This window comes from Dermochelys coriacea, chromosome 23, assembly GCF_009764565.3.
Source record: "Dermochelys coriacea isolate rDerCor1 chromosome 23, rDerCor1.pri.v4, whole genome shotgun sequence".
Classification (NCBI taxonomy): Eukaryota; Metazoa; Chordata; order Testudines; family Dermochelyidae; genus Dermochelys; species Dermochelys coriacea.
In genome coordinates, this window is record NC_050090.1 from 13089583 (window position 1) to 13110243 (window position 20661).

General features: G+C 60.9%; 3 protein-coding genes across 3 annotated transcripts; 1 reads left to right on the forward strand and 2 right to left on the reverse strand.

Moving 5' to 3' along the window:
• Nucleotides 1-157: 157 nt before the first annotated feature.
• LOC119846947 (transmembrane protein 100-like) lies at nucleotides 158-2437 on the reverse strand. Its single transcript, XM_038381205.2, has 2 exons — nucleotides 2195-2437; nucleotides 158-1041 (listed from the first exon to the last, which is right to left on the reverse strand). Exon 2 carries the CDS (start codon nucleotides 1004-1006, stop codon nucleotides 629-631), a length of 378 nt encoding a protein of 125 aa, XP_038237133.1. The 5' UTR covers nucleotides 1007-1041; nucleotides 2195-2437; the 3' UTR covers nucleotides 158-628.
• A 3928-nt stretch (nucleotides 2438-6365) lies between these two features.
• On the forward strand, nucleotides 6366-13497 carry RCVRN (recoverin). Its single transcript, XM_038381199.2, has 3 exons — nucleotides 6366-6807; nucleotides 11845-11956; nucleotides 12342-13497. The coding sequence occupies exons 1-3, from the start codon at nucleotides 6427-6429 to the stop codon at nucleotides 12425-12427; spliced, it is 579 nt and encodes a 192-aa protein (XP_038237127.1). The 5' UTR covers nucleotides 6366-6426; the 3' UTR covers nucleotides 12428-13497.
• Nucleotides 13498-14453: 956 nt separating this feature from the next.
• Nucleotides 14454-16651, reverse strand: RPL28 (ribosomal protein L28). The gene is made up of 5 exons (XM_038381183.2): nucleotides 16559-16651; nucleotides 16320-16404; nucleotides 15701-15824; nucleotides 15194-15312; nucleotides 14454-14576 (listed from the first exon to the last, which is right to left on the reverse strand). Exons 2-5 carry the CDS (start codon nucleotides 16398-16400, stop codon nucleotides 14487-14489), a joined length of 414 nt encoding a protein of 137 aa, XP_038237111.1. The 5' UTR covers nucleotides 16401-16404; nucleotides 16559-16651; the 3' UTR covers nucleotides 14454-14486.
• Between the last annotated feature and the right edge of the window lie 4010 nt (nucleotides 16652-20661).

Here is a 20661-nt window from a genome sequence, read left to right on the forward strand (position 1 = left end):
CCAGCCCCTGAGCGGGGACAGAGACACCCTCCCACCCCACCTGGACCCCACCCCCGTCCGCTTTCTGAGCTCTGTGCTGGCTCTTTAAATCACAACACCAGCACGCTCACCGGCTGCAGGGAGGAGACCGGATCAGGGCGATATTTTTTTTGCACGGCCTGTGGAACTCCTGGCCACAGGATTCTCAGCAAGGGCAGAAGCTTGGTATCCAGGTGAATTATTCCACTAATGCCCATTGTGGCAGGTGTCTCCTCCCTTTGCTCCACAGCTGCAGATGCTGATTGCTGCTGGAGGCGAGATGCCCTGCTAGATGGGCCCATTGGTGCGTAGTTCATGCAGCAAGAGGTCTGCAACCAGAGTCTGAGGCAGGGCTGGAGGCTGTGATGTCTGTATGCAGAGGAGTCAGGTGAGAGAGTGTTGGGTTTAAAGGTGAATCCCCCGTGACTTGTGGTACAGGGGCAATGACACACAACACAGAGCAGGTCTCATGCAGCAGGAGGTGGGATGGCTCAGCCAGGGGACTTTGGGTGGCTGCAGAACCCAGCCTGGATCCCCACGCCGGCTCGAATCGGACTCAGGATGGAGGCAGAACTCGGACTGGATCCCCACGCTGGCTCGGATCGAACTCTCACACCACCACCTTCTTCTGCAGCGGGTCCCCCACCAGCAGGTTGAAGCTGCCACGTCTCCAGCCCCTGATCTTGCGGCCCCGGCAGCAGTAGGCCAGGTAACTCCCGGCCAGGCCCAGCACCCCGGCGCCCAGCAGGGTCAGCCCCAGCACCCACAGCACCGAGCCGTGGGCGTCCCGGGCATAGGCCAGGGTCGTCACTGCCACCCCGATCAGCATCGCCACCACGCTAAAGGGCAGGAGGCAGCGGTGGCAGGCACCTTCCACGCCTCCCGTGGCCGTGCTCACCAGCCGTGGGTCCGGGCACAGCTGGATCTGGACCTCTTCGGTGGCCATGTTCACTGTCACGCGGTCGCATGGCACTGTTGGGGCAGACATGGCAGATGGGGGTGCTGGGGGGGGCGAGCTCCTATCTGGGGCGAGAGAAGGGCGGGGAGACGGGGGTTGGGGTTATGGGAACTGAGTTACAAACCCAGATGCCCTGTCCAAAGACCTTACAATAACGTTGCTCCCCCAGCACCAAAAGGGGGCTTGTGCCTTTAAACAACGCATTGGCTCGGAAGACCCTACAAAAACATCCCCCTGAGTGGAGCGTAATGTGGCCCTGTGGCATAGCACAAAAGGGAGCCTGTACCTTTAATTCCAGAATCCTGCCTTAAGACCCTACAATAAACACTCCCCTGGCATAGGACGCCCTGACCACACCCCTGATCTGCGCCCTATGGGCCCTGGGGGGCAGGGATTAGCCACAGCACAGGGAGCCCCAGCCACCCCCCCAGTCTGCCCCTTATGGGTCCTGGGAGTGGGAGGAAGGCACGTGTGGGTCAGAAGGCCCCTGGCAAAGCGAGCGCAGCCCCATTGCATGGCAGAGCGGATGGGGCAGCCAGGTTTCTGAGCCAGGCACCAGCCACCTTGGGGTGGTGAGGCTCCCAGGGGCAACGGCAGGGGAACCGGGCCCAGTGGGTCCCGCAAAGCCAGCTCTAGAAGCCGCGAGGGGAAGCGTTGGGTCGGGCGGGGCAGTGGGGGCACCCATCTTAGGGGGCAGGGATGTGAGCCGGAGTGCGGGTTGGTTACGGAGAGGCCGTACATGGTGGGGAGGAGCCCTGCAGATGTGCCAGGCGGTCTGGATGGGAGCCATGCAAGTGGGTGGGCTGCATTTCAGCTGTGGGGCCAGGGTGGGTCGGGGCCGCAGGCCAGCTGTGCAGTGCACTCCAGATGTGCAGGGGGTCCCAGCTGGGGGTCAGGGTGGGGCTGGGGCAGCAGACCAGCTGTGTGGTGCATGCCAGATGTGCAGGGGATCCCAGCTGGGGGCAGGGTGGGGGGATGGGGTGCCATTCCAGATGTGCTGGGCCCGGCAGATGTGAGGCAGGTGCACCATGACGTCCCAACTGTGGGGCTCCGGCCAGGTGCCAGGCGGGGGTCCCCAAGTGGGCGCCTCTCCCACCGCACCCTGTTTCTCCTTTAACCCTCCAGCATTTAGACCCCCCACTGCCCACCCCGAACGCCGCCAGGCTCTGCCCCCTGCCCCCATGGGGCAGAGGAGTTGCGCGTCCCATCCCACCTTACCTCTCAGCTGCCCGGGGCCTCGGCCTTTTGAGCGCTTGGGCTCTTCACTTTTTCTTTTTCCTCTTTCACTTTCCCTCCGTCCTCCCTGCCCTGCTCTCTGCCCCCAGCTCCAGCCCTATGCGCTTTCTTTCTTTTTTTCTTTCCTTCTTTCTTCTCTTGCTCTGTGTCCCCGTCCCAGGCTCCGTCTCTCCCTTATCTGCCTGGCTGGAGTGCTGTAATTTTGTTTCCTCTATAATATAGCCCTGGCCAAGTCCCCTGGCCCCCCTACCCCCGCCCCTTGGCAAGTGGCGTCTTGACTCGGCAGATGAAATGATAAGGAGCCAATTAGCCAGTTCCTCTGCCGGGCGGTCAGCACCACATGGGGACTGGGTCGCGCACTCCCGGCTCCCCCTCCTCCCCCACCACTACGGACACACACACATACAGCAGGGACCAGCCCCTCCAGCAGGGGGTGGCAAGGACACACACATTACAAGCACACAGTGCATGCGCATACACACAAATTCCCTATAAACACAACTGCCCACCAGCCATACACCCAACTCCCCTCCACAATGTCTATACATGCATACAATTTATCCCTCCACACAGAATTCCCAGACACCACATAAACACACACACACACACACACACACAGAGTAGGGCATATCCCCTCCAGCAGGGGACAGCAGGGACACACACAGCACTGCCTCACAAGTACACACTGTGGTAGCATACACAACCCAGCTGCACGCATGCTGCCAGCCCCATACCACCACACACACCTATCCCAAACCCACACACCCCACGCATGTGTCACCACACTAGGGAGGGGTGTGGCTGGTGTGGGAATGTGGGCTGTCGCTGTGCCTCATAGGAGTTGTAGTTCTGTGTCCCTAACATCCCCATTCCTGCCATAGGCCCCGTTCTCGCAGCTGGACTCCATCTCCCATGATGCACCGCGGCCTCCATCATGAGACCGGTGGATTTTCCATCCCCTGGCGTCTTTACAGCAGGACTAGATGTCGTTCTAAGCGAGTCGCTCTAGCTCAGCCATCAGATATGGGCTGGAACCAGGTCTCACTGTGTGAAAAACTCTGGCCTGGGTTACAGGAAGACAGAAACAGCCAGACTGGGTCAGGCCTGAGGCCCATCTACCCTGGTATCCCGGCATCAACAGTGGCCAGCACTGGATGGGTCAGAGGACTCTAGGAACCCTGCAGAGGCAGATCTGAGAAAAGTGGTTAGATCAGGGAGGGGATGCCTGGGTTCTTTCCCTGGCTCTGGGAGGGGGGCTGGGATCTAGTGGTAAGAGTGGGGGTGTGGGGGCTGGGAGCCAGGATGCCTGGATTCTCTCCCTGGCTCCTCAGGACCCTTTGACCCAGAGGCCTGCGGGAAGGGGGGGATCAGCGAGCTGTGGGTCCCCCCAAACCCATTGACTCGTGATGCTGCCCCCTTTCTGCTCCCCCCTCCTCCCCACACACCATGTTACGGTGCCGGGACCCTTCACCTCCCTGTCCCTGACAGATCGGCTGTGACACTAATGCCACTTTGCTGACAGATCTGACCCACCAAAGCCGATTGAGCATATGGCACAAGGCACAGAGCAGGCTATAAGTATCCAAGGCCCATTGTAATTAACCACTGAGGGGCACATGAAACAGCTCTGGGAGGGGAGTGGGGTATAGTGATTAGAGCATGGGGCGGGGGCTGGGAGCCAGGACCCATCTCTCTACTCACCCCTATACAAACCCCTCTATCCACCCATTCACCTTATCTATCCACCCTATCTATCTGCCCCCATCCACTCCATCTATCTATCTATCTATCTATCTATCTATCCATCCCCATCTACCCCTCTATCTCTCTATCTTCATACACACCCAGCATCTCTTTATCTATCTAAAGTTACAAAAAAGTGGTTTGGGTGACGTGCTTGGAGGAAATCTCAGCTCCGGTTACAAAGGCTGGTGCATTGTCCTCTCCACCAGGCTTCTGACCCGGGCAGGACGGTACAGCCCTGGGGTGCGAGGCTGGGAGCTGGGGGGATTTGGCTGGTGCCTTTCTCGGTGTGATTCGCGAGTGGCTCTGGGGGCATTCACACAATCTAGCTGGGTGTGGCCACTTCTCTCAGATCTGCCTCCGCAGGGCTCCTAGAGTCCTCTGACCCATCCAGTGCTGGCCACTGTTGATGCCGGGATATCAGGGTAGATGGGCCTCAGGCCTGACCCAGTCTGGACAGGGAGCAGGGGCCGGTTGGATAGACGTGGGAGTCCCGGGGGGCCTGTCAGGGGGCGAGGGGTGTGGATGGGGGAGGGGCAGTCAGGGGACAGGGAACAGTGGGGGTTGGATAGACGTGGGAGTCCCGGGGGGCCTGTCAGGGGGTGGGGGGTGGATAGGGGGAGGGGCAGTCAGGGGACAGAGAACAGTGGGGGTTGGATAGACGTGGGAGTCCTGGGGGGCCTGTCAGGGGGTGGGGGGTGGATAGGGGGAGGGGCAGTCAGGGGACAGGGAACAGTGGGGGTTGGATAGACGTGGGAGTCCCGCGGGGCCTGTCGGGGGCGGGGGGGGTGGATAGGGGGAGGGGCAGTCAGGGGACAGGGAACAGTGGGGATTGGATAGACGTGGGAGTCCCGGGGGGCCTGTCGGGGGCGGGGGTGTGGATAGGGGGAGGTTCAGTCAGGGGACAGGGAACAGTGGGGGTTGGATAGACGTGGGAGTCCCAGGGGGCCTGTCAGGGGGTGGGGGGCGGATAGGGGGAGGGGCAGTCAGGGGATAGGGAGCAGGGGGTTTGGATAGGTGTGGGAGTCCGGGGGGCCTGTCAGGGGCGGGGATGTGGATAGGGTGAGGGGCCATCAGGGGCAAGGAGCAGAGGGGTTGGATGGGTGGGAGGTTCTGAGGGGGGCAGTCAGGGGTCGGGAAGTGGGATGGGGCAGATAGGGGGCGGGGGCCAGACTGTTTGGGGAGGCACAGCCTTCCCTACCCGGCCCTCCATACAGTTTTGCAACCCCAGTGTGGCCCTCAGGCCAAAACCTTTGCCCACCCCTGCGCTAGGCAGGGTTTAGCTCATGCAATTTTCTCAGCCCACTGGATGTTACAGTTCTTCATACACAGGCCTCCCGCTTCAGCAGTGGGGCTGGGAGCCGGGATTCCTGGGCTCTCAGTGGGGAGTGGGGTGATCGAAGCGTTTGTTTGGGGATGGGTAGATAGAGGGATGGCTGGGGGTAGATAGATAGATAGATAGAGCGGTGGATGGGGTGGGTAGATAGATGGGTGTGGCTGGGGATAGATAGATAGTGGGGGTGTTGGGGTAGATAGATGGATAGATAGAGATAGAGGGGGTGTTGGGGTGGATAAAGGGGTTTGGATAGGGGTGGGGAGATAGAAGGGATGGCTGGGGTAGCTAGGTATGGTGGATGGTGTAGATGGATAGAGGGGTTTGTTTGGGGGTGGGTAGATAGAAGGGGTAGCTGGGGACAGATGGAGAGGTTTATTTAGGGGTCAATTGAGAGGGTGGCTGGGGATAGATGGAGGGGTTTATTTAGGGGTCAATTGAGGGGGTGGCTGGGGATAGATGGAGGGGTTTGTTTAGGGGTCGATCGAGGAGGTGGCTGGGGATAGATGGAGGGGTTTGTTTAGGGGTCGATCAAGGGAGGTGGCTGGGGGTAGATGGAGGGGTTTGTTTAGGGGTCGATCGAGGGGAGCTGGGGGTAGCTGGGCCAGGGGGTGATAACAGCTGTGGGAGGAGGCGAAGCCGATGTGGAGGTGGACACACAAGGGCAGCGGCCAACAACACGCCAAGCTGCCAATCTCCCTTTAATAGCACTAAAGAGTGTCTCATCCCCTGGCAGAAAATGTGATCAGTGCTCCTGAAATAGCTGCATGTGTGTGTCCGGGGGGGTGTCTGTCAGAGCCCCCCGCGCTCTCTGATCCTCCCCAGGGAGTCTATATAAGCAGGGGAGCACAAGGGCTCGGGAGAGAGGAGACGGAGCAAAGGAATCCACCTGCAAGTGCCTGCAAGTGCTGGGGATCCGAGCGGAGGATCAGTGCGGAGGATCGGGGTGCTAGGCCGGGGCTCGGAGCAGAGGATCGGGGTGCTGGGCCAGGGCTTGGAGCGGAGGATCGGGGCGGAGGATCGGCCCGCTAGCCGGAGGATTGGGGCGCTAGGCCGGGGCTCAGGGGCGCTAGGGACGGGGATCAGGGCAGAGGCTCAGGGCGGAGGATCGGGGCTCGGAGCAGAGGCTCGGGACGCCATGGGGAACAGAAAAAGCGTGGCTCTGTCCAAGGAGATCCTGGAGGACCTGAAGCTCAACACCAAGTACTCGGAGGATGAGCTGTGCAAGTGGTACGAGAGCTTCCAGAAGCAGTGCCCGGACGGGCACATCAGCCAGGCCGAGTTCGAGAAGATCTACGGCAACTTCTTCCCCAAGTCGGATCCCCAGGTCTACGCGCGCCACGTCTTCCGCAGCTTCGACACCAACGGCGATGGGACGCTGGACTTCCGGGAGTACATCATAGCCCTGCACCTCACCTCCTCCGGCAAGACCAGCCTCAAGCTGGAGTGGGCCTTCTCCCTCTTCGACGTCGACCGCAACGGCGAGATCAGCAAGAGCGAGATGCTGGAGATCATCACAGTGAGTCCGGGGCAAGGGGGCGTGCCGCGAGCTTCCCTGCAGCAGTGCCCTGAGGGGGTGCTGCGAGCTTCTCCACAGCAGTGTGCTGCAAGCTTCCCCATGGCAGTGTCCTGAGGGAGAGCTGCAAGCTTCCCCATGGCAGCGTCCTGAGGGAGTGCTGTGAGTTTCCCCACAGCAGTGCCCTGAGGGGGTGCTGTGAGTTTCTCCACAGCAGTGTCCTGAGGGAGTCCTGCAAGCTTTCCCACAGCAGTGTCCTGAGGGAGTGCTGCAAGCTTTCCCAGAGCAGTGCCCTGAGGGGGTGCTGCGAGTTTCTCCACAGCAGTGTCCTGGGGGGGTGCTGCGAGTTTCTCCACAGCAGTGTCCTGAAGGAGTGCTGCAAGCTTCCCCACAGCAGTGCCCTGAGGGGGTGCTGCGAGCTTCTCCACAGCAGTGTCCTGAGGGGCTGTTGTGAGCTTCTACATAGCAGTGCCCTGAGGAGGGGCAGATGCGCAGGCTTGCCGTGCCACCCTGAGAAAATTCCCAGTGCCCACCGAGCCAGAAAGGTTTTCCCCAGCTCTGACCATGATTCCCCCTCCTCGCAAATGAAACCGATTCCTGCTCGTTCTGCCTGCCGGGGCGACCGGCTCCCTCAGCCAGCGTCACAGCCTGTCCTCAGGCCCCCCGCCCCCCCCTCCTTCAAGCGCGGTGCCCGAGGCTAGGCTCCCCCACTGAACCCGTCGACCACCCGTGTCTGATGCGCCTGTGAATGGAGGCTGGACGGACACAGCGTCACAACAGGCCCATCTACCCCGGTATCCTACCTGCTCCCCCCCCCGACCCATCTAGCCCGCTGTCAACCCCCGCTCCCGAGAGGCCCCCTGAAACACGCCCGCAGCCAGCCTGTTTGGCAGAGCCGGGAGGGGCCCAAGGGCTACCTGACCTCTGGGCAGGTGGCAGGATGATGCCGGGCAGCATGACAGTGGATTAGCCCCGATCAAGGTTTGCGTAGTTCGTAAATGGCATTAGCCCCCCCGATGGGATCCCCCCCTCCCCACGCAAAATCCTGTTTCGCTAATTTCCCTGGGCTGAGCCTCTTGGTTGCCAGGCACCCGCCCGAATGGAGGCTGAAAGCGGCTTGGCCGAAAGCATCCCCCCCCCGTTAATTTTATCAGGGTGGCCTCACCGGCCCCTTGCAGAGCTGCTGCTCCGGGGTCAGGGGGGTATCGGGGGTGCTAGCCTCCCCCATGGCAGAACATAATAGGCCATAAGATGGATTTGCCACCCCAAAGAGGAGGAGGAGGAGAAGGAGGAGGAAGGCAAGGGGGAGAGGGGGCGAGGGGAGGGGCAGTGGCTTTGCGATGAGAGAGGTCGCTCTAAAAACAAGATGGGCAACTCCCAACGGGGGCCAAAGACTCGGTGACGGTGGCGTTCACGGCATGCTGAGGGGCACGAGGGTGGAAGGGGTAAATGATTCATTCCTCTCTGGGGAGAGAACCCAGGAGTTCTGGCTCCTAGCCCCTGCTCTAACCACTAGACCCCACTCCCCTCCGAGAGCCGAGGAGAGAGCCTGTATTGCAATCTATGGGTTGCCTGCCTCCTAGTGGCCAAAACCTCCCTTTCCTGCTGATCCCCCTCCAGCTGTGCTTGGGGCTAGTGTCTTGCATCTGAAGTCTATCTGTGTGGCACCTCCGGTTTGATCTCTCTTGGGACCGGATCAGGGTGGGGTGGGCAGCTGTTACCTTGGCCTGATGGCTACGGAGGGCCTGGGGAACTACCTGTTACTGGATTTCAGAGAGGCTAAAAGATGGCTCCGATTTTTTATTTGTTTTTAATAAAAGGACGTTTCTGGGGAGGTGATGAGACCCGGACGGGTTTAAACAGACTTGGTAGGACTCTGTCCCCGTTCCTGAGGAACTAAGAAGCAACTCTGGAGCTGAACCCCTGAAAATTTGTCGACATTCCCCCCGAACCCAAGTTTTTCCCCCTGTGGGTTTTCGATTTCACCGTTTCTGGAGGGGTTTCGCTCAGCCGCTTTTGGGATGGGGATGGGGGTGAGTGTCAAAGGTCACCTTCAAAATTGAAAGACGACTTCCATGTGAAAAAATCTCTTTCGGTTTTTTTTTGTGCCCCCCCTCTCCGGGAATCTTTCCGGGTTCTGAAAAAATCCATTTTTTAATGGGGAGAAAACAGCAGCCGAAAGGTGGCCCATCACAACCTCTGAGTCCTTCATAGTGGGGGGTCCTGGCTTTAAATCAAGGCGATTTAAATCACCCACTCTAACACCGCCATATCAATCACTGACTTTAATCCACTTTTCCATTTATTTGTCCAACAGAACCATTCAAACACGGTGATTTAAAACTCCCGGGTGCCTTTACCTAGATTTTGTGCATCTTTTTGTTTCCTAGCAGGATCCGCTGTACATTTATTTAAGCAACTAGGTAGCTTAATATCGTCAAGTTTTTATTCATTGTACTTTTTTAGTAAGGGAGAAACCGGTGATTCACATCTTGCTTATGCTCTAATAAATTTGTTAGTCTCTAAGGTGCCACAAGTACTCCTTTTCTTTTCACATCTTGCTGGGTTCCTATGTCATGCCATATTTATAAAGCTTGCCTCAAAAGTTACATATTTCCCCCCGGATTCTTGCTTTGTCTAGAAAAACAGCCTTTAATGCAGAGTTTTTGATACAGGCTCCTGGATTCAGCATATTTGTTGGGTTTAAGAGATGCTAATCAGTTTAGGCCTTAGTGGGGTTTGTATTAAATTCAGATTTCCTTCAGAACAGATTTAATTTTTAAAAGGAAAATGTAATCATTTAAATAGCAGAATTTTAAAAAAAATCTGGTTTAAATTTTTAAAAAATCAATTAAAAAAAAAGGGTTGTTTTTCAAATAAAGATAAAAAATCATTGGTTTTTATCCACCTTGGTTCTGCTCCTGCAAAGACCAGCGACCCACCAGCAAAGTCTCGGGTAGTCAGAACAAAAGCTGGTGTCCAAACCTCTGCCACTCCCGTCTGATCCCAAATTACCTGGCTACTGATCAGTGAATGCCTCTCCTAGCACGTATTCACCCTCATCCCGCCGTCTCTCCAGCCAGGCTGTCTGATCCCCTGTAAATCGGGGATTAGCCCTTAGGTGCAATGGGCATGAACCTAGAGTGGGATCAGGGGGTAAGGTAAAGAGTCACTTGCTTAATAATAGCAAGGGGAAGGGAAAATATGTTGGTGGCCGGTGGAACTACCAGCCACTTGATTTTGCCGAGAAGGTGAAAGGGAGGCAAGACATTGGGGGCCTTGGGGTGGAAGTTCTTGGCTAGAGGGCAGGTGTTTCTGAGGACCAAGCTAGTGGCCAAGGGAGGATCCCTGGTGGGAGGATGAGTCTCACCAGGCATGGGTGGGGATGCAGGACTAGGGACCTTGGAAATGGTTCCCAGAAACCTCCTCTGGGAAACAGCTGCCTCCACAGAGCAGATGAGGGGACTTGGCTGATTGGAATGCAGGGGTGTTTGGGACTCATGGCAGGCAGTGAAGAGAATATGTCTGCATCCGTCCACCCACCTATCCCTCCATCCACCCACCAACCCCCCACCCACTCCTACACCTATCCCTCCACCCACCCACCAACCCATCCATCTCTTCACCTACCCCCCCACCCACCCACCCACCGACCTCTCCACCCACCCCTACATCTATCCCTCCATCCACCCACCTATCCCTCCATCCACCCATCAACCCCCCCACCCACTCCTACACCTATCCCTCCACCCACCCACCCGCCAACCCATCCATCTCTCCACCAACCCCCCCACCCACCCACCGACCTCTCCACCTACCCCTACATCTATCCCTCCATCCACCCACCTATCCCTCCATCCTCCCACCAACCCCCCCACCCACTCCTACACCTATCCCTCCACCCACCCACCCGCCAAAACAATCCATCTCTACACCTAGCCCCCACCCACCCACCCCTACACCTATCCCTCCAGCCATCCACCCCTACACTTATCCCTCCATCCACCCATCAACCCCCCACCCACCCACCGACCTCTCCACCCACCCCTACAACAATCCCTCCATCTACCCACCCATCCACCCACCAACCCCCGCACCCACCCCTACACCTATCCCTCCACCCACCCACCCGCCAACCCATCCATCTCTACACCTACCCCCCCACCCACCTCTTCACCCACCTTTACATCTATCCCTCCACCTATCACTCCATCCACCCACCCATCCACCCCTACACTTATCCTTCCATCCACCCACCCTCCACCTACCCCTCCATCCACTCACCAACCTCCCCATCCACCCCTACACCTATCCATCTGTCCATCCACCCACCCACCCATCCACCTATCCCTCCATCCACCCAACCCCCCATCCACTCACCTATCCCTCCCTCCCTCCTTCCATCCACCACCCCTCCATCCACTCACCAACCCCCCCCCCATCCATCCCTACACCTATCCCTCCACCCACCCACCTTCCCCTCCCGGTGGGTTAACCGCATTCTTTCCCTGGCAGACAGTTCCTGTCCCCACCGCTGTCCCTTTCCCAAGCATGGCATTTCCCAGAGGCTGGGTTAAGCTTCCCTTTGGTCAATCCCTGCGACACTTTAATCATTTTTAACATTTCTCAAGGCTCGGATTCTATTCGGCGCCCGGCTCAGATTAATCTCCCGAGCCCAGACTGGGGGAAAATCTTAATAATGCCTCCTCCCCCGCAATCAGCTGGGGCTGGAAATGAGAGCATTAGAGCATCATATGGTCACAGCTGAGACAGAGGTCACACAGAGTATGGGGGGGGGACACACCTTAATAGCCATGGGGGTGGGAGCAGGGGGATGGGAGCCAGGACTCCTGGGTTCTATCCCCAGCTCTGGTAGAGGAGGAGGGTCTAACGATTAGAGGAGGGGGATTGGGAGTCAGGACGCCTGGGTTCTATACTTGCTCTAGGAGGGCAGTGCAGTCTAGTGGTTAGAGCTCGGAGATGCAGCCAGCTCTGGGGTGGGGCACGGCTAGATGTCAAACGTTGTGTGTCTGCCCACAGGCAATATTTAAGATGATTCCCCCTGAAGAGCAGAAAATGCTCGCTGAGGATGAAAACACCCCCCAGAAACGAGCCAACAAACTCTGGGAATATTTCAAAAAGGGGGAAAACGGTAAGGGATCTGCCAGGTTCCCCTTCCCCGCTCTCCATCCCCCCATCCCACAGCCCAGCCCCACCTTGGCCAGCCCCGAGCTGCATAGTTCAGATGGTCCGGTGCCCTGTATTGGTATTACATGGTGCCACACACATACTCCCCCCAAGGCACTTCTGGGCAAACCTTGAAGCCCTTTTAACTTATGATGAAACCGAGCCCTAGAGGGGACAGGCCCCGGGCCCCATTCCCTGCCTTCCCGAGCCATCCAGTCCCTGCCCTGGGGCCACGTGGGAGCTGGCGCCCCCTAGAGGGGAAGGACCCTATATTGCAGTTCATTAACCCCTCCTCTCCTCTCTCCCTCCATTCCCTCCCCCCTGCCCTTCTGTTTTCTTCCCCCCCACAGACAAAATCGCAGAGGGGGAGTTCATCTCTGGGGTGATGAAGAATGAAGCCATCTTGAAGCTGATCCAATACGAACCCAAGAAATAGGAAGGCCAAGGTCCCAGGCCAGGAGGGGAACGGCAATCAAGAGGGAGAGTGTGGGCTGAGCAGGTTGGAGAGAGAGAGAGGATGAGTGAATGAGAAAATGATGGAACGAATGAATGAAACAACACACGTGCGAGGCGCCTGACCCATCTCCAGCCATATGCTGCCATATTGGTCTTTACCCCTTTCCCCAGGTAGCTGGATCCCTTCTCCTCCTCCACCAGCAGCCCGCTCTGGGCACTTCCAAACAGGCTGTCATTGGGGGCCGAGGGAGGGGGGACCCCACCGAGACCCCCAAGGGTGGAAAGGAGCAGGGGAAAAGTGGGGGAGGTGAAAGAGCGGATGGTGGGAAAAGAAGGATGGGAGGAAAGAGAGAAAGAAAAATGGAGCAATGAAGGAGGGAGGAAGGAAAGTGGATGTAACAGGGAGGAAGGGGGGAATGAGAAAGAACAGAGAATAAAAAGGAGAAGGCAGAGCAGCAGTGAAGAGGAAATGGCTGATGGAAGAGAAGGACCACGTAAAGGTGCTGCCCAGACACAGAGTCGCTGAGATCGGGGCCCCGTCGCTCCGGGCGCTGCCCGGACACAGAGTCGCCGAGATTGGGGCCCTGTCGCTCCGGGCGCTGCCCGGACACAGCATGAGAGCCAAGGGTTGAACCCAGACATCCTGTCTCCTCGTCTAACACTCCAGCCACAGCTCCTCAGCAAAAAACCCTCTTCAACCGGCACAAACCAACACCCACTGTCTAGGGCCCTGAAAAGCGCTCTGCCTTCCTCCATTTGCTCCTTCTCTCCCCCCGCACCCTTGGTCTGATTCGTTCCCTCTCCCCGTGGGCCTCTAAGGCAGCTCTGTGGGGCAGATCATTCACCCCCCTCCCTCCTGCTGAAGCCTGTTTGGAAAACACCACCCGTCCCATATTCATGTTGTATTCTGCAGTTTGTGCTTCTGTCTCGTTTCTTCCCCATCCCAGAGCCAGCGGGATTCCCGGCAGTGCTGGTGGGGGTGGAAGGAAGGGAGACAAAGGGCATTTGTCTTACATTGCTGTACTGGTGTCTGGTTTTCAATAAAGAGCGTTGTGTGTAAACCATTCGCCTGGCCTCTGGGGGGAGGGAGCGGACCAGGGAGGAATCGAACCGGGCACCTGCAGGACCTTGGGCACCAGCCCCCGCTACAGTTGGAAGGCAGCAGGCACACGGCCTGGCCACTACGGGCGATACCGAGCACCCTGCCAGAAGGGTGGGCCCTGAGCAGTGAAGGACCAAGTGCCACCCCTAGAGCGGGCAGGTGGGAGCTGACAAACTAGGAGCCATTCGCCCCGACCCCCACCTCCTGTAACCACTAGACCCGACCCCACTCTTCTCCCAGAACCGGGGAGAGAACCCAGGAGTCCTGGCTCCTATCCCCCTCCGCTCTAACCACTAGTTCCCACTCCTCTCCCAGAATCCTGGCTCCCAGCCCCCCCCCCCCGCTCTAACCCGTGGCATACGTGGCCCCACTGGCTGTTCCCTGCTGCCCTGACAGGCAATACAGGGATAATCCATTTGTTCCAGGTCTGCTGGCGAGACGGGTTATGTAACAGGGGTCCCCCCACCCCAACACTGCTTCCAATCCTGTTAGCGGGGATGAGCTCTGAGCCCGGCGCCAAAAACACAATGTAAACATGGCCTTAAGCAGCTTGGCCTAATCAGTCAGGGCTGGGCACCCAGGGGACAGATGGCAGCATTCGTGCCAGCCAAAGGCACCTCCCCCAGCCAGGGGAATGCCACCCCCAGCTATGCCAGTGCCCCTCACTCCCAACCTGCAGCCCCCCCACCCTGGTGGGACCCCTTACAAAAGGGCAGCTCGTCGGTCACACACTGACAGAATCATGTCCCATCTCCACCTCAGTTTCCCCATCTACTAGACACTATGTCTGAAGAACACTGGACCCACCGCCATTGGGCACCCCCTCCACAGATGTCGAGCATCCCCAGGGACCCACCCCTTTCCCTGTTCTCCCCCCCACAGAGATTGTGCCATGATGCAGGCTGGTTTGCACCCTTTATTGGGACATGCTAGCCATTCATGCTGTCTTGGTAGCCCGGGTTCTCTTCTTCTTCACCACCACTGGCTTCTGGCTCCGCAGGATGGCGCTGGCGCGACGCAGAGCAGCCTGGAGACGAGTGGGGGGAAAGTGTGAGACTGATGCACAGTGGAGTGGGCCCTGGCACAGCACGGGGGGGCCCTACTGCAGCAATTGGGACTGGCTTCCCCATCCCACTGCCCCTGCAACAGGGGTACACAGTGGGGCTGCACCCCACTTCTAGATTATCGCCCCTGAAGCTAAATGGGGTGAAGGCACTGATCAGGCATGGCGAGCAGAGCAACTATCACCTCCCCAATCACTGCTCACCCATGTGGTGGGATGGGGGTGCTCAGATTAGGGGTGGCGAGACGATCGCCAATCCCCCCATCCCCCTCACGCCACATGAAGGGAGGGGAGGTCTCCAGCGAGGCATGGTGAGCCGAGCGCAGATCACAACGACCCTCGCAGCCACCTGGGTTAAATCCAGCTCATCCTGTCTTTAAAATGGAGGTGCACCCCTCCCATAAAACCCCCTCGAGGAGCCAGCTGTGTCCCTTTCTGCCCCTCGGGACAGGCGCTCTGGCCAATGGAGCAATGCCCCTCCCCCCCACGGGTTCATGAACACAGGACAACCCCCTTTGGGGAAGCAGGGGACCAGACCCATGGCGGGGGAGGCTCAGCCGCCCCCCGAGCTGGGCGCTCACCATGCGCAGATCCTTGCGGTAGTTGTTCTTGCGGATGATGTGGCGCAGGCTGCTGAGCGTAGCCCGGGCGTTCTTGTTAATGGTCGTCTTCTCATAGGAAGTGGCTGGCTTGCGCTGGCCTGGGGGAAGGGGCCATGGGTCAGAGCCAGGGTACAGGACAGGGGCCGGGAAAGGCCACGGGGAGGGATCACAGGAAAGGAGCTGGTCTCTCCCGTCTAAGGGGCAGGGGACCGGCTGGCTCGGGGGGCAGGGAATGGGGCCTTTCCCGTCTAGGGGGCCCCAGCGTAGGGGGATTGGAGGGCTCAGGGGGGCAGGGAATGGAGTATGGGGCCTTTCCCATCTAGGGGGCCCAAGCAGTGAACTGGGCAGGTGGGTCTCAATCCAAATCTGCCCTCCCCAGAAGAAATCACTATTTCACATCCCCCGTGTGCGGGGAGGGAAACAGAGTCTGGCTCCCAGAATCCTTTGCTGTGGGGGAAGGAAACCAGCCCGTCTGCATCTCCCCACCTGCCCGTTTCTTCAGCACCACCACGATCCCCTTCCCGTCCGCTGCGGGCTCCACGCCCACTGTCTTGCGATGGATCAGCCCGTTGTAGCGGAAGGAGTTTCTGGCCTTCAAGTTGTTCGGTTCCTTCGGAGAGAACCACCCGGTTAGCGGGGCCCGGGGCCGGCTCCCCCCGGCGCGGAGTCGGAGCGGACCGGGACCCGGAGCACTGGGCACAGCCTTGTCCTGGGTCCGGGGAGCGCCCCAGGGGCCCCGATCCCGGTGACTCTGTGTCTGGGGGTTGCGTGTGTGGGGGTTACGAGCCCGGACGCCTGGGTCCCCGCGGGGCGGGGCGGGGCGGGGCGGGGCGAGACGAGCCCGGACGCCTGGGTCCCCGCGGGGCGGGGCGAGACGAGCCCGGACGCCTGGGTCCCCGCGGGGCGGGGCGAGACGAGCCCGGACGCCTGGGTCCCCGCGGGGCGGGGCGAGACGAGCCCGGACGCCTGGGTCCCCGCGGGGCGGGGCGGGGGGAGACGACCCCGGACGCCTGGGTCCCCGCGGGGCGGGGCGGGGCGGGGGGAGACGAGCCCGGACGCCTGGGTCCCCGCGGGGCGGGGCGGGGCGGGGCGGGGGGGGACTCACGGTGCTGTAGGTTTGTTTGTTCCGCTTGAGGAGGAAGCTGGAGCTGTTGCGAACGATCATCCACTGCAGATGGGCCGACATCGCCCTGCGGGGACAGGGGCGTTAGCGGCGCGGGGGGGGGAGCAGATCGCGGGGGGGAGTTTCGGGGGGCGGGAGGGGTCCGGGGCTGCGAGGCCGGGGGGGGGCGGGTGCCGGGGGGGGGTCCCACGTGGGGCCCGGCCCGGAGCTCCGGGCGATACCTGCTCTCGCGGCTGCTGCCGGAAACGGAAAGGGAGGAGCCTGGCGGCCGGGGCAGGAACGTAACATCCGGTGCGCGCGCCCCGCTCGGGCATGTCCGGCACCGCCCCTGGGGCCCGTTCGGCTCCGCTCGGGCATCTCCGGCACCGCCCCGTGGCACGTTCGGCTCCGCTCGGGCATCTCCGGCACCGCCCCTCGGGCCCGTTCGGCTCCGCTCGGGCATCTCCGGCACCGCCCCGTGGCACGTTCGGCTCCGCTCGGGCATCTCCGGCACCGCCCCTCGGGCCCGTTCGGCTCCGCTCGGGCATCTCCGGCACCGCCCCGTGGCACGTTCGGCTCCGCTCGGGCATCTCCGGCACCGCCCCTCGGGCCCGTTCGGCTCCGCTCGGGCATCTCCGGCACCGCCCCTCGGGCCCGTTCGGCTCCGCTCGGGCATCTCCGGCACCGCCCCGTGGCACGTTCGGCTCCGCTCGGGCATCTCCGGCACCGCCCCTCGGGCCCGTTCGGCTCCGCTCGGGCATCTCCGGCACCGCCCCATGGCACGTTCGGCTCCGCTCGGGCATCTCCGGCACCGCCCCTCGGGCTCGTTCGGCTCCGCTCGGCTCTTTCCGTCACTAGCCCCACTTTCCCCACCCCCCATCAAAGCGGGGATCCGTGTAAATCTTTCCTCGCCCCGGGCGCGGGCCGCCCCAGGGCTCCCCCAGCGGCCCCTGCAGCCCAGGGACCCTGCACCTGCGCCTGCCCCCCCAAAGTCCCCCCAATGAACAGCTAGGCGCTGTTCATTGTTCATTCAGTGTATTATGGGAGCGACCAATTATGGCCCCCTGGTGCACGGTGCTGTACATGACGGTAACACCATGTGACATTTTTCCTATTTCCCTGTGACTTTTTTCTTGTGGCTCATTAGCTGTCACTGAGGGGCTGCGGGTTGCGAGTGAGCGGCACCAGCAGAGCTGGGGGGGAGCCCAGGGCTTGGCTAGCAGGGGCTACAGGTCGGGAGTGAGGGGCACCGGCAGAGCTGGGGGGGAGCCCAGGGCTGGGCTAGCAGGGGCTACGGGTCGGGAGTGAGGGGCACCGGCAGAGCTGGGGGGGAGCCCAGGGCTGGGCTAGCAGGGGCTACGGGTCTGGAGTGAGGGGCACTGGCGGGGCCGGGCTAGCAGGGGCTGCAGGTCGGGAGTGAGGGGCACTGGTGGAGCTGGGGGGGAGCCTAGGGCCAGGCTAGCAGGGGCTGCGTGTCGGGAGTGAGGGGCACTGTTCATTGAGCGAGGTTGTGCGGGCTGGTAATTAACAAGCCCCGGGGGGGCGCATTGATCGGGGCTGGCGCGCAGGCCGGGGATCGAAGGGGCGCGGGGCTGGCTCCAGTGCTCAGTCAGGACAGGGCCGTGGGCGGGTGGGATGGGGCTGTGGGGGACCCTGGTGCTGCTGGCCCTGCTGGGGGGCGAGGGGTGCCCCTTCGAGCTGCACGAGGCCATCCGGGAGCTGCAGAGCGAGAACACCCAGCTGCAGGGCCGGGTGCAGAACCTGAGCCAGGCCCTGGGCGAGCTGCGTCTGCTCATCTGGAACCGCTCGCGGGGTGAGCCGGGGATGGGGATGGGGCGGGACCCAGAGAGCAACCCCTCCCTCCCACCAGGTGCAGAGCCCCCCTCCTGTGACGCCCCCCTGAGAGCATAGCACCGCCCTGGGTTCAGAGCCCCCCTGGGTTTAGAGCCTCCCTCCTGGGACCCCCTGGCAACAGAGCCCCCCGCCTGGGACCCCCTAATAGCACAGCCAACCCCCCTCCCAGGGTGCAGACCGCCCCCAATGCAGATCTCCCACAGGCCCGTCCCCCCCGAGACCAGAGCATCTGCACCATGAGAGTAGCCCCCCCTGAGACCAGAAACCCCCTTTTCTGAAAAAAGACTCCCCAAAATCAGTGACCCAAACCCGGAACCCAGAGACCCCCCCTTGAGATCAGTGACCCCCCCCACATCCCCTTCCCCCCAAGATTGGGATCTCCTTAGACCAGATACCCCCCTTCACTCCTTCTCTCCCACTCCACCCCCCACCCCCCAGCTCACATTCCCCCCAACTGGACACCAGCTCAGGGGACCCCAAACCTGGAGTGGGGTGGGGGGGCTCCATCATCCAGCGCTTGACTGCTCTGCTTGGTGGGGGCTGTCCATGCCTGAGAGGGGCCCGTTTGAGAACTAGGCTGAGGCCCCCAAAACTCATCACACATACATAGGCCTTAGGCCATGACTGACCTGGGCTGGGTTGGGAGACCAACTGGACCCTTGGCTTTAGGAGTGTGTGTGGGGGTGTCTAGTGGGTTAGAGTGGGGGTGAAGCTGGGAGCTAGGACACCTGGGTTCTCGCCCCAGCTCTGGGAGGGGAGTGGGGTCTAGTGGTTAGAGGGGGGGGCTGGGAGCCGGGACTCCTGGGTTCCATCCCTGGCTTGGGGGTGGGGGGCATGGTTAGAGCTCCTCTGATTCCCCTCTGTCCTGCCCCCCCAGATTCAGGAGCTGCGCCCGAGCACCTACTCCAAGACCACCTGCCCTGCCGGCCGGACCCTCGCCACAGCCGTGGCGCCGCCCCCCACCTCCACGCCCCCTGTCTGGGGCTGCTGGTGGCTGGCCTGACCCTGGGGGTGCTGGCCCTGCATGACCCCCTCCTGCTGCTGGCAGGGGACTGAGACACCGCCCACCCCCAGCTGCAGAGCCCCCCCTGCCGTCTGCTTGGGGGGGGACTGATCCCTGCCTTGTTAGAAGGCTGAGGAGCAAAGAACAATGAGGGGAGGGGCTGGAGTTGGGGTAGATTTGGGGTGGGAAATCCCCCCTCCCCTCCCCTAAGCAACCCTACAAAAATAAAGAGCCTGAGGCAACATGGATGAGGCTCGGCTCATGTTTTGTGGTGCCAGGTTCCCCGCTGTCCCCGCATCCTCCTCCCCTGCAGTCTCCTCTCTGCCCCAACTGGAACAATGTCTTCCCCCCCCCCGCCTCCGGGAACACATCCACCCACAGCCCCTGTTTTCCTCTGCCCCATACCCAGCCCTAGATCTGGCCCCATAGCTGCCCCCCCCCACAACTCTCTCCATCCCCACCCCCAGAGCGGGACCTGGCTGCAGTGCTGAGAGGGAGAAGAAAACAGCTGTTGGGGGATGGGAGCTAGTGGTTAGAGCTGGGGGGGGCTGGGAGCCAGGACTCCTGGGTTCTTTCCCTGGCTCTGGGAGGCAATGAGGGGTCTAGCGGTTAGAGCAGAGGGGGCTAGGAGCCAGGACTCCTGGGTTCTCTCCCTGGCTCTGGGAGGCAATCGGGGGGTCTAGTGATTAGAGCAGGGGGGGCTGGGAGCCAGGACTCCTGGTTTCTATCCTGGCTTTGGGAGGAGAGTGGGGTTGCCCCACCCCCAGACTTTAGTGCCTCAGTCGTAAACCCTTCCCAACCCCAAAGGCCCCAGTTCCACCTTCCAGCTCCCCTCGCCCAGTTCCATGTTAGCCTGATCCCCCTGGGGGAGCCGGGTTAGAGACACGCGGGATCCCCATGAATGGGGCAGCCTTATCCTGGCTCAGGCTAACCTGCCCTCCGAGCAGCGTAGGGGTCGGCTGGTTCCTAGGGGGTAGGAGGTGGGCAGAGTTCAGCTCAGATCTGCCACATCCGGGGGTGGGGGCAGTTCTGGGGGGGTCAGGTAGGGGAGAAAGGGAGTGCTGGAGATTCACTTTGGACTCAGCAGCTTTTGGGGAGGGGGCAGGTTCAGCTCTCGGCCCCCATGGGCCAGGGGTGGAAGGAAAATAATTCAGGGGAAACACCCGGGAGTGAGGGGCACGGGCAGCGCTCGGGGGAGCCCAGGGCCGGGGTAGCAGGGGGCTGCGGGTTGGGAGTGAGGGGCAACATGGCAGAGCTGTATCAGGACCCCAGTGGCCGGGGAGAGGGAGACCAGCCCCTCCTCCCCTCCCCTTTAATTGATTATCAGCCGCTGCTAATTGTGTCATTAAGCAGCAGGGGCTGAGGCAGCTGGTGGTGACGTGGGGCTGCAGCTAATGTGGGTCACTCAATGGGCTTTTTCCATCCTGCCCCCCATTGCAGGCCCAGAACCCCCAGGGGCTCCCGGGGCTGAACAGGGAATGGTAAGGA